This window comes from Hippocampus guttulatus, chromosome 8 (assembly GCF_054856545.1).
Source record: "Hippocampus guttulatus isolate MCC_2025c chromosome 8, RoL_Hgut_1.0, whole genome shotgun sequence".
Taxonomy (NCBI): Eukaryota; Metazoa; Chordata; class Actinopteri; order Syngnathiformes; family Syngnathidae; genus Hippocampus; species Hippocampus guttulatus.
In genome coordinates, this window is record NC_141268.1 from 10,762,652 (window position 1) to 10,776,035 (window position 13,384).

General features: G+C 40.1%; 1 protein-coding gene across 1 annotated transcript in view; it reads right to left on the minus strand.

Annotated features, from left to right (window-relative positions):
• LOC147201115 (kazrin-like) overlaps nt 1-13,384 on the minus strand; it is a 99,555-nt gene that overhangs the window by 6,391 nt on the left and 79,780 nt on the right. Inside the window, exons 6-11 of the mRNA XM_086117496.1 lie at nt 8,919-9,113; nt 5,082-5,218; nt 4,286-4,456; nt 3,180-3,375; nt 2,463-2,596; nt 988-1,111 (exon numbers count right to left, since the gene is read on the minus strand). Of these exons, the coding sequence (XP_085973622.1) occupies nt 988-1,111; nt 2,463-2,596; nt 3,180-3,375; nt 4,286-4,456; nt 5,082-5,218; nt 8,919-9,113 (957 nt within the window). The remainder of the gene's footprint in view (nt 1-987; nt 1,112-2,462; nt 2,597-3,179; nt 3,376-4,285; nt 4,457-5,081; nt 5,219-8,918; nt 9,114-13,384) is intronic.

Below are 13,384 nucleotides of genomic sequence, written 5' to 3' on the forward strand. Positions count from 1 at the left end.
GGCAACCACTTGTCAAACTAAAATTGAGTGAATTCCACACACCATTTGTTTTCAGTGTATTTAAACAAAACAGATTACATAATCATATTTAATTGAGTATATTTTATCTTTTCCCACCACCATAGACAAATATTGATCCTTCATTCAAATCCATAAAATAAAAATGTACGTTATAGTAGATGCACTAATACTGTCTATTTTCACAAACTGTATTATTTAAAATTGTCATTTGCCATTGGTATCATGAACTATAGCTGTTTTCTTGAGAGGAAAAGGTTTATTTACTGGAGGTGAGATGGGTCATGCTGAGCTGAGGCCACTATTTGAGGAAATATGGCATTTTCACAGGATGAGAGTCACACTAGTTATGGTCAGTAATTTATCGATTCTCTTTTAAATCCCATCAGTGCGGCTCACTTTGCGATATGATATGACAACACAATTGCAGACGTAACCATTTTGGGGCATCCAAATGAAGCACGTGCCTGTTTCCCCCCTCCCCACCACAACCACTCAAAAGTGAAATTGGCTTTGTTAGATAAAATTCTGCTGTAAAGCGTGATAAAGTAAAAAACAAACAGTATAAACACAAATTCTTCCTATTTACACACGAACGGCACATGAACAGCAGTCCTTCAAGTCTCCAGTTTTTGAAAAAAAAATATAAGAACATCAAGACAAGATAGTACAGCATGTCTACAAATACTCATGATAATTACCCCATGTATATATTTATATGCATGTAAACATATATACTGTACATATGCATACATGTACATCTATAAATATATATATATCATTTACATACATACAATCTGAAAGGTGTAATATACTATACATTTGGTGGGTCTCTTTTCTGCATTGTTTTAAATTTTATTTGATGCTTCCCATCTAAACAAGCCCATCTCACGCGCACACACATGCACACGCACACGCAGTATCACCAGTCGGCATCCTCCTCTATGTAATAGTCGGGTGTGGCTGTACCATCAAACAGGCCCGGGTCCAGGGACTTGCGCTGTTTCCCTCGGGCAAAGACGCGCGAAAGGGAGCCTAGCGTCATCTTCTCCTTCTTCTTCTTACGCTTCTGTTCCTCCAGGTCCTCCATGGACTAAAGCGAACACAGAAGGTGCCTAAGTTAGTTGGGGAATACTGCATATGCATTCGCTTAGTGTAAAAAAAGCAGCCGGTGAAAAGTGTACAAAAGAAGTTTTTGAGATGTTTTAATTTTTTTGTTTTTAAGTTTGACCAATGAATGCTTGCACAGCATGGATTTTACCAAGCGAGGTAATTTACAGCTAAGAAGTTTCGGGGGAAGGGGGGGGAGCACCTGTTGCTAAAACTAACACTTTTTTTTTGTTGTTTACTAAATTTTATTAAACAAATTACTATATTACATTTATTATTATTATTATTATTATTATTATTATTAGAGTACAGTCAAACCTCGGTTTTCGTCCATAATCCGTTCCAGAAGGCTGTTTGAAAACCGAAATAGCTCAAAAACCGAAACGACGCTCTTTTTAAAATAAAAATGTTTACTGAACAGTCTGCTCACGATGGTAAGGAACACGAGGAAGCGTCACTTCCTCGGACACTTCCTCGTGTAAGGAAGGTGAGAGGAGTCAAATGGTGCATTCAAGTGCGCTCAGTTTGTTTGAGAACCGAAATTTGTTCGTCATCCGAGGCATAAAAAACTCATAAATTTTTGGTCGAAAACCGAATTGGATGAGAACCGAGACGTTCGAAAACCGAGGTTTGACTGTATTATTATTTAAACCTGATTAGCTAGAGAAAAAAAATAGGGCAGATTCTAAATCAGAAAAAAAAAGCATCTCTGATAAAAAAAAAGTTAAAATGTGTTGAACAGCATAGTCAAAAATATATGGATAGAAATGGGGGGAGGACTTTAATTTTACAACTGCAATCGCATTTAAAAAATGGTCGTGGTATATCCATCCATCCATTTTCTGATCCGCTTATCCTCACAAGGGTCGCGGGGCGTGCTGTTCGTGGTATCTTGCCTTGCAATATGTATTACTTTAAAAATCCTATTTTCCCAAATAGTGCTCAGGAGTGTTCATTTAACTAATGAGGCGTCTTTTGGGGGTGAGGCCTTGATTTTCAACTGCGTAACCACTGTCGAATTGAGAGGAATGCCACTACTCACTTGGTGGAAAAAACAAAAAACATCATTAAATAATAAGATTAAAGTGGGGATAGCAAAACTCCGCAAATAATTGACGCACATTATAATTGCATTGACATTGTTTTTTGCAATTAGCAATTCGTCTTTCTTGGGCATTTTGAGTCAGAAGTGGTTTGTAAGTGAATAGAAATAGAAATGAAAACAGACCACCGCCACCACCAAGAAGGCAAGCTAACCCCCCACATCACAACACACACACACACTTCAACACACACATATGCACTTGCACACTCAATTTGCGGGCAGGTCTTACATTGCAGAGGGAGTGTGTCCGATGACGGGGGGAGTTGATGTCGCTGGGCGTGGACGAGCGGTCCCCGTCGGCGGCCGAGGCGTCAGAGATAACAGACGGCTGGCGCGAGTGGCAGGGGCTGATCCTGACCACAGCTAGGGGTGGTTGGATGCCACAAACACACACACGCACGAACACACACACACACACACGCACACGCACACACATAGATACACACACACACACACACGTGGTCCCAGGATTGAAATAATCCCACTGTTAGTTTGAGAAACCTCAAGGAAACCCATTATTAGTACCACCAAGACACGCTGCAAAGGCCATTTCATTAGGTACACATGCATCTTTGACAGTGGTGGGAAGTAACGAGATCAAAATTATTCCCCCCCCCCCCAACTTAATGAAATTTGTCAGGTAAATGTACTATTTTTCTGGTGACTTTTGACCTGTAGTCCCTATATTTGAAAATATCTATCTGTACTTTCGACACACTCTGTCAAACTAGGTCTGTTATTTTTTTTTTGTTTTGGTAATCTCTTTTCTTTCTTTTCTTTTTTTCTAATTTGAGTACAGAAGTTGATTCAGAACTGCTCCTTTTACCAGTCCTTTTTTTTTTAAACGAGTATCTGTACTAATTAAGTGTGACCACATTTCCCACCTCTGATCTTGAACATGAGTTACACCTAATGAAGTGTCTGTTGAGTGATGGGGACACTATACCTTGTCTGTCGGCGTTCTGCCCGTGGTAGAGGGTCTGCTGGCTTTGCCGGATGGCGGCGGTCAGCGGCAGGTCGGCATGCATCACCCACTCCTGACTGCCGTTGACCACGGGCTCGGTGGCGCCGGCGTTGGTTGTGGAGGCTAACGAGTGGCGCTTTGGAACGTCTTTCGTCAGCGTGGCGAGAGACTGCTTGGCCTGGTCAAAGGTAGAAGAAACACAAAGATGCGAATGAACGCTGGATCGTCACTTCTGTGTTTTTGATAATAATCTGACTGTCCTAAATGAGAAACATTGCATAGGGAGGATGTCGAATAAAAACAATGACATTTATTTAAAAATAAATCCATAAATAAATCAACTTGTGGCCAAATTCAAGCGCTATATCACAAACAAAATCAAACACAATCAAATAAAAATAAGAAAATAATGGTAAAATTAAATCAGATTTTGAAAAATTAAACAATTAAATGAATACTCAACTGACCCTGAACTAACTCTCCCTGGTGGATGAAAAATAACATAACACAATATACATGTAACAATATATAAAATCTAAATACAAAATATAAAATAACAAGAAAATGAAATATTGATAACATATGATTATCATTATCACACAATACAGACAAGGATTAAAATAGTTTTGGATTTTTCATTATATTTAGTTTTTATTTCATTTTGACTTGAGGCTTGTTTTTTTAAATTCAGGTAGTTTTAATTAAGCTTTACAGCAAGATTGTTAATTTTTATTAGCTTTTATTTTTTTCCTAAAATTGTATTCTGTTATATAGTAAAGTAAACCACAATCCTCAAACAACGGTTTGACTTTCCTTCTTCCATACAGATGCACAGCAATATCAAAATGAATAACGCTTATATTCACACTGAAAGCTGAAAAACTTCTTTTTCAGCTTCATTTCAATTTCATTTTCATTTTATATCATGAACAAAAATATTTTTGCTTTTTTATTTTAGTTAGTTTTAGTTAACTTCGATAACCTAGCTCATACTTGTCTGAATTCTTGATACAACTCTTGTATTTGTGCTAATTAGAAACAAGAGCCACAGAATGCATGTAAAATGAGCGTTAGCCGAGTTCTCTCACCATGGTGAGCTCAGCCTCCAGCTCCTTGATCCTGTTCTCCTTCATGTCCAGCTGAGAGCGCAGGATGTTGGCCTGCTCCGTGGCCTCTTTGGTCTGTCGCCTCAGGTCCCACTTCTCTCTCTCCAGCACGTCCTTCTCCTTGGCCAGCAACTTCACTGCATCCTCGCTCTCCTGCAACAACAAAAGCATCGGATGCATGCTGTGAAGCTCTGATGGCGGGCCGCAGCTTTTCCTAAGCGAGATGGCTAAACTGGTGCGAATTTCCATCCATCCATTTTCTGACCCGCTTATCCTCACAATGGTCACGGGACGTGCTGGAGCCTATCCCAGCTGTCTTTGAGCAGTTGGCGGGGGGACCACACCCAGCCAGCCAATCGCAGAGCACACACAGACAAACAACCATTCGCTCACAATCACACCTAGGGACAAGTTGGAGTGCCCAATCAACCTGCCATGCATGTTTTTGGAATGTGGGAGGAAACCGGAGTACCCGGAGAAAACCCACACAGGCCCACGGAGAACATGCAAACTCCACACTGGAAGGCTGGAGCCGGAATCAAACTCATTCAATATAAATCCATAATTTTCACCCAAATCAATGCACATCATTCCATACCATTCAATATCATGCCACATTATTCACAATCATATTGTAAATTTTCAATTCAATATAATTGATGACCATTCCGTATGAGTCCATTTCATTCAATACCATTCCACTTGATTCCATTTTTTTTTTTTTCATTCACACGCAATTTCTCCAGAAATGGCATTTTCCAGTCAAGCCAAGCGATACCTTTCTGTGCTGATCGTAGTTGCGTATGAATTCTCGGAGCTGGTCCTCTCGGCTCTCCAGTGTCGTGTATAGCTGCTGCATCTGACTCACCAAGTCGCCCTTCTCCCCTTTTAGACGTTTACGGTCAGCTTTCATGGCTGCAACGTTCAAGGAGTTATTATCAGTTATGTGATCGGTAACTGAACCGCATGCACACGAATAAACTTATTGTAAAACGAAAAGCTCTCAAATCAAATGTGAGCATTATTACCGTTAAAGCTAGTTTTTTTTTTTGGATACAACCCTCAAAATTGATCTCATTAGGTATAATGGAATTAATTGAAATGACATAGGCAGGCATTAAGGTTGCATTAAAAGATTTTCTCCAAGCATAAATTTGATTAAAAACCAAAGTAATGGCAACATTCAGATTACTTGACATAATTATCTCAATATTAAACTAGGGATGTCCTGATCACTATTTTTTGGAACCCAAGTCAGAGTCTGAGTCTTTGGTTTTAAGTATCTGCTGAATGCCTTGTGCGCGCGTGTGTGTGTGTGTGTGTGTGTGTGTGTGTGTGTGTGTGTGTGTGTATTACATGGAGCATTTCACCAAATCAGTGCGGATTGCTATTTGTAATACAGTAACCTCAAAATAAATTCAAACGTATATATTTTGCCTTACTTTAATTTTTTAAAACATGTTTTTCCTCTTTTTTAAGCAAGTAATTTGATGATGCCCATTTTCAACATTTCACTGTGCATTGGTTAAACTCAGAATTTGTTATATCTTGTTAGTTTTGCTTTTTTTTTTATACTGAAACACTTAAGTTAACAAATACAGGCACTCGAGCGAATGACATTTACACGACGTAATTGAATGTTAAACACACTACATATTCATGTGCAGGACGCTTTGTAAAATGGATTTTCAAGTAATTGACTGGCAACGCAAATGGCACCAATTTTGTTGGATAGTCCATATAAGCATTACCATGGAAGATTTGGAAATGGTAAACAATACATTTTCATGTATTCACTCATCTCAGGTGATGAGTGAATAAACCTTTGAAACTGAACTTTAATAAGGCATATTATGGCCTCCTTTGGGCCTGGAGTGGTATAGAATCACCCAGCACATCATTAGTCTCCGATAAAATTATTCCGACGGACATTTTAGACATTTATAGGCTTGTGCGGCCCAAAATGACGAGTCTGAGTCCACACGGTGATTTAGTTGTTGGGTACGTGTGACTTCTCTTATCTCGAAACGACACTATTGATTCATGACTTTGTTAAATGCAACCAGTGGAGAACAAGCTTGCTTGTCACCAAATAATTTACTTTTCGAACGGAAGTTATGTCGATTGGATGTGTCACAATTGCTAACCTGTCTATCGCACTGTCTCGACTCTCTAAACTCTTTGATGATGCCATTTTGCGAGGAGGCTTCTTCGGAGCATCTTTCTGTTTGCTTCTCCCTCCAAACAAGCTATGAGGACAAAACCCACCGCTCTTTCTCTGCCTGCAGGAGAGCTGTGCACCGCGGGGGAGAGGTGTCTGTGGGTGTGTAACTGCATCAGTACTTAAAAAAAAAAACTGCTATTCTATTTGTCCATTTGGATTGTTGTGACCTTTAAATGTTTGGGAAAATAAGAAAAACAATTTTTTTCCACCAGCTGAAAATCACGCCATCGACCCCAATTTCTGATCACGTGATCAGATCAGGACATTGGTATATCAAACGGGTACATTATTGTTGGAACATTTGTCCTTCTATTCTGCCATTTTCTATAGCACTTCTCTTCTTTAGAATTACACGCATTAATACTCTCGTTCATATCTATGAACACTTCAGACAATGAAAACATTTATGTACAGTAGACAGTACTACAAAACTATTGTGGGAAGCAGGTTTGTAGGCTCGTGTCCAACCCAATTTATGAGGTTCTCGGTTTGAATCTCCTTCACGCGTGCATGTTCGGTTCACTGAAACCTGTCGATGAGTGTGGATGTGAGTGTGAAGTGCTGCTTGTCTCGATGTGGTTGCTCGAACAGTCCAGGGTTTACCTCAGTACCTTCAGATGAGAGCCACAAGGGGGCACTGTAAACAAGCTGCTGCTGCAGCGGTAACTGAGAGGTGAACATCCGAGAAGATTCAGTAAATGAGCACTCGGACATGAAACTCGCATTTCCCCTCGCAATTCTCTGACATGGAAACCACCTTCACCGCACGTGTCGCGCACTCGCCGCCCGGCATTCCTGCTGTCAACGCTCGCATCCCATTCATATTTGACACTCCGCATTCCAAACCTGTTTAGTGATTATTATACAACACCTCTGACGGCTCATCGTCGAGAGTGACATCAACACTGTTGCCTAACAAAATCGAAACTCTGCTAAAAGCGGGCAGCAGCTGCGGTGTTGCATAATGCATCACCTTAGAAAACAATACAGAGTAATTGGTGCATCATACCAGTCTGTATAAATACTGCATTCATATTTCAAAGATGTCTTTGTCTAACAACAACAAACCAAATTAATTGAAAGTAAAAAGCAAATATCCCTTCTTGTAGCACATCTTCACAGTAAAGCCACTGCACACAATTGAACTGAATAAATATGCTGAATACTAAAAATCGTCCATCAAGTCAAAATAGATGGATGCTCAGTCAAGCATAGGCACAAGCGGAACACAACACTAATAGAAACATTCCACAGAAAGAAAAACATTCCAAAAAGCAGCAGAGGTTTTTTTTTTTTAATGTCGTGGCCCACCTTGGTCCTATGTTTTGCACTGAATCGGAGCATATATTGATGTACTTTTGATTAGAGTCTCTGGTTCACGATTTGTGCAGCACAGACCGGAAAAAAACGAAACAACTTTATTCTTCTCTAATTCTCTAAAAATGTATATACTGTACAGTGCTGCCTTGAGATCTGAATTTAATTTGTTCCGTGACCACCCTTCGTTACGTAAAATATTCCTACTGTATTTCAAATCATCTTTCCCCTTTAGAATGAATGCAAATGCTATGGATCCATTTGAAAATCCCCCCTTCAAAAACATTTTTGTAGTGTGTTTTTACCAAGCAAAATGGCACTCTATGATATTGTATTAATAAAAGCACAGAGTAAGACTATAATTAAGTAGAATGAAAAATAATTAAACACATTGTGCATCCTGATGTGGAATGCTTAAATTCAATTTGCTGCTCCTTAAGTTATGTGCGCTTTGGCCACTGGGGGCAGTACAATACAGTCATACTGACAAACCAGGAATAATTTCTCTTTATTCACACTGTCACCATTCTCAGTGACTTATTAAGCAGCAATGATGTTAGTCTTTTTTTCCCGCAGAGGATAAATAATATGCCTGCAAGTATTGTCTACATGTGTTGCTTCACCGATTGTGTTCCAATATCCCTTGCTGAAAGACTTGCAATACTGCAGCTATGAATGCGAATTGTTGGTAAGTAAATAGTGTACGTTTGCATTAAGATGGCATAGTCTTTCTTTTAGGCAGTTGGTTGGGCGATTTAAATACACGTGATGTAATTCTCTTGTTTTGCTCAGTGGGATAGTAAATATCATGGGGATTGCCATTGAACAGCTTTTTTTTTTTCTTTTGCTTTTTGTTTGTTTTTCTTCAAAATAACTTTTCTATTTGCCAGAGGGAGTGATTGACACCAACCTGCACAATAGAAATAAATAGAACTAAAATATCCACAGTCAATGACTGCTCAGTCAGTATGTGTCATAACATTAATGCCATCACTCCTCCCGTCAAGTTACTCATGATAACCATCACCTTGCAAAACACAAACAGAAAGCTTGACTAGAAATAGGGGATCTCACCTTGTAAGGCCTCCTTCGCGCGGTCCAGCTCCTGCTCCTTGTCACCCAGCTGTACGTGGAGCTCGGCTGCGGAGAGCAGACCTGCGGTTCCTCCTGCCTGTGACTCCTCCTGCAGGTCTTTGCCCAGCATGTCCTTCATTTGCCGCAGGAGGTGCACCTCCTCCTGAAGCTGGGCCACCTCTTCGTGCAACAACACTGGGGAAAAACATAAGACAGGAGATGAGTGCATAAGGCTTTGAGACTTAACTTTAATAAGGCACATTATTGCCTCCTTACAGAATAACCCAACATATCATTAGTCTTTGATAAAATTACAATAATCCCTCGCTATAATAGTTCGTCTTTCATCACTTCGCTGTTTCACAGGGTTTTTTTTCGTACCAGTTTTTTAAAAGTGCATTATGTTCTGTATCCTGATTGGCTAAGGGACTCTAGATTAATGTCAACAGTCTCCGCGTCTCATCGCTGTCCACCTAGCTCGCTAGCTAGATACACAGGCCAGGTTCATCCCCGAGTGCTGAATGCTTTCCTCAGAAATAAAACACCCTTCCCAGCCCTCAAGGAAAATAGTCAGCAAACAGGAATGGCAGGACACAGGACTTGGTGGGCATGTTTGACAAGACACTGGGGGGAGGTGGGCAAACAAAAAAAACTGATGACTTGTTGTACTTTATATTGACAACAAGTTATACCGACCATCCATTCATTCCACCACCAAATTGGGCTGGTTTGCTCGATGAAATTCAAAGTCCCCCCACGACCACAAACTACTACAGTCGATGGATGTTGGATGGATTTACAGTGGGCTATTTTCCAAGTGCAGCTGCAGAGGTTCTCAGAGTAAAACATCTCAAATGGTTTGCGAATACTTGAGGAGAAACCACACACAAAAAAGTGCAAGCAGGAAGTCAGTGTTTAAGTTGGAGGGGCCTGCAGTACGACCGCAAAGGTCCGCAGGCGCAGGAGCCCTCATGTAGGCCCGCAGGCCAAATCCACTTCCTGATCTGTTTACCTTTATTTGCTGAGGGGAGCCCAGCTGCTGTATTTAATGCGCGTATGCAGCTTTTACATTCAAAATAGACCGTTTAAAGTCGAGTGGATAAAATGAAATTGAATAAAATGAAATACAGTTAAACAACATTGAAGAAAATAAGTTACAAGAAAATAAAAATGGAGGATTGCCGCTAGCTATACACGTAACGCACAGACCATCTTGTAAATGACCTGTATCTGCACCCATAGGAAAATGGGTTACAATAGAAGTTTGAGAAAAGCAATAATATTATACAAGGAGTTGTGTCATGAGACAAGAGCGACACGATAAACGAGTTTTTCGAGACGTACAGTTTTTGACTTTGACATGTGAGCAAAAATGTAAGATACAAGCACTTTATAATGGCAACGTATTGAACTCCCTTCAAAACAAGTCGCAGTTTGGCAGACAGTCAACAATTCTTCTTTTTCTTCTTCTTAAAAAAACAATGAGGCTTCAATCTGTTTTTTGCCACTCCAAGTTGAAGTGTACTCCAAACGAAACACAAAATGAAAATCATTCTAAGTAGTTTATTTAAAACAACACAACTATTCCTTCAAGTCCATAGCATTGGCGTTTGTGTCATAACCCCTTGAGCAACGGATATTTGAATACAAACAGTGGAGCAACACATGTAGACAGACAGAAAAACATTTTCTTTTACCTCGGTGATGAACAACTATTATTACAGTAGCTCACTGACTTCTGCCCACTGCCTCCATGTATGTCTGTACAATATGGCGCCCAGGTGGCCAAGGCCCGCACACCCGAAAGAGCAGTACAATGTCCATTGGTGTGAATTAAAAAAAACATGCTTGTTGAATTCGGTGGCAGATTTTGCAATTAAGCTCATTGGACAGTGCATGACGTCAACATAATGGAACAAGTTGGAATGAGTCAGATTCGAACCCTCCCCAGTGAAAACAATGTCATTCCATTCACTGCGGCCTCTCCTCTCGCAATTCAAATGGAGGAAGCCATTTAAACATACGGTTATGAAGTGAGCACACGCCTCTGATCTTCCATCAGGCCGTTAAGCTCCTCCTACCGCAGAACACCAGGTCGCTATGCCTCCCTTTACTCGTTAACTCGCCTGTTCAATTAACCTCTCAGCCTGGCTTCTTATTAAAGTGTCAGTCAAACCACCACTGGCCGGGAGAGGCTATTCACTCCCTTGCCCTGCGACAAGACCACTACGCACACGCACACTCAAAGGAGAGTGGGCAAAGTGATTGGCTTCAAGAAAAGGCGGGGGCACCATTTTTTATTGTCTGGAAGACAAATCGCGGTGTTGTGCAAGCGTAGGGCGAACTATTGAAGCAGTTGATCAAATTCATGCAGCTGTGCTAAAAAACTACATTTTCCTACTTTGATGTACTCATGAAAATTTGTTGTGATCGGCTTCCACCATGTGATTGAACCATGAAATTGTTTCCATTTAGGTCCCAATGTTTACTACGTGGATGTTATGAGATGATGCTGCTGGCTGAGGTGCCGCCACGCGATACACACTGTAGGGTGGCTCACAAATGCATTCATACCCCTTTGAACCTTTCCATTTTTTTCCCCACATTGAAACAAAAAACTTTGAATGCCGATTTTACCCCTAAATACAACATGGTGAAACAGAGTACTGTATGGCGGTTAATACAGTTGTCATTACTGTACATTCCACTTTTGTATTTGACTTTTAGTCTCTTCAATTTTATTGACTATTTTCTGGCTGCTGTTGACATTCACTTTACGAATGACCTATGTCTTTATAGGAATTAACATTAGAACCACCGAAACAGGTTCCTTTGGACTAAAAACAGGACTTCTATCAAGTATTTGAGTCGTATCTGGGGTATAAATGCAAATTCTAGAGAATGTAAATTAGGTTGGTGACAAAGCTTTTGAGGTGTAACAATTAATGGACAACTATATCAGCGATAATTTTACAGTTTAACCCCAGCGAGTTCCCGGGGACTCGCTGATCAGAAAAGTATTCGTCCCATTATACATTTAGAGAGTCCCAAATTTCGAATTCTGAAATGGTCTACTTATTCAATTGCATATGATAATAACACAACCAACAACAATATACATTGATAATAGGTTTATTTCTTATAAACAAATGCTGCAAAAATTGAATTAATTCAGGTATACAAGATTTGCTGAGAAATAGATTTGCTTATTTCATCCCATGGTTCAGTCTTTTGAGTTCATAAATTCTCCTCTCTTTACTCTGCTTCCAATGATGCAAGACTTTCTCAAAGTCAACTTATTATCGCAAAAAACTATCCAACTTGAGCTGCTTCCTCTGTGATATCTCCGCAATAAACTTTCGCAACACTTGTTTTAACGTTACACAATTTGGTAATCGTCTGCTTTCCGCGAGGTTGAAGGCCGATCTAGCCAATCTCATCTCGCGAGAATGGAAATCTTGTCACGTGAGATTACTTAACGCGAGATCAAAACAACAATGGCGGCGATTATCGAACTGCGACACTGCGTTGCTGGAAAAAAGAGATGTGCCGGAGTTTTTTTAGTTGTTTTGACTGAGAAATTTCCTCGCGTGCCAAAAACGAACATTATTTGGAACTCTGCGTCCCACGGGAAAATTATGCATCTCGGATGCGGGACGCAGAGGTAACGAGATGGCTGCTACATCAATTATCGATGAATAGTTTTGGCACATTAACTTAAAATTGTCCAAATCTTCACAATTTCATCTCAGCATTAAATATTTCCAGATTTCTTTAGTTCTCCGGGAAGGCTGATTATCCTTGCGTTTGATCAAAATATAATATTTGCAAAATTCTGCATCTATTTTGGGAAAGCCTTATCAAGACATTTGTATATTTTCGGATATGTTATGGACCAAAACAGTAACTGAATCGCAATCAGTGAATGTTTGTGCATTTTCAATTTGAAACAATGTCCTGAATAAAGGGCTGGAAATGTGTTTATATATTTTATCTGATTTATCAAGAAAATAATTGAAAAACTAATCTTACAAAGCGATAGTTGGTTGATTTAATTGCATGGATTGACATTGCAGTTGTCATACAACAAGGCGCATATTGGCAAATTTGAATTATATGATCAACTGAAAGCCACAGTGAAGACATTTTACTCCAAGTGGGTTTGTGGCCACAGTTGTATCGTTGTCATTCTTAAACTGGCCGACTATCTGACAGCCTACTGTAGATATAATTGGGCAACAGAGGCAGCTTTGGCTCACAGTGATCATTGCTCGGCAGGACTTTGTAGGGAAAGAAGGGCCGCCCGGGCAGGTTTAACGGCTTCAGTCCACCTGAAACAAACGTGCAAGCGTTTCAAAGCAAGGACAGCAATAACGGCTGTCATTCCTTTGCAAAAAAACAAAACAAAACAAAAAGACCTTGACAGTGTTTCATCCTGTGCAAGCTCCTACTGAGCCGTCTATACA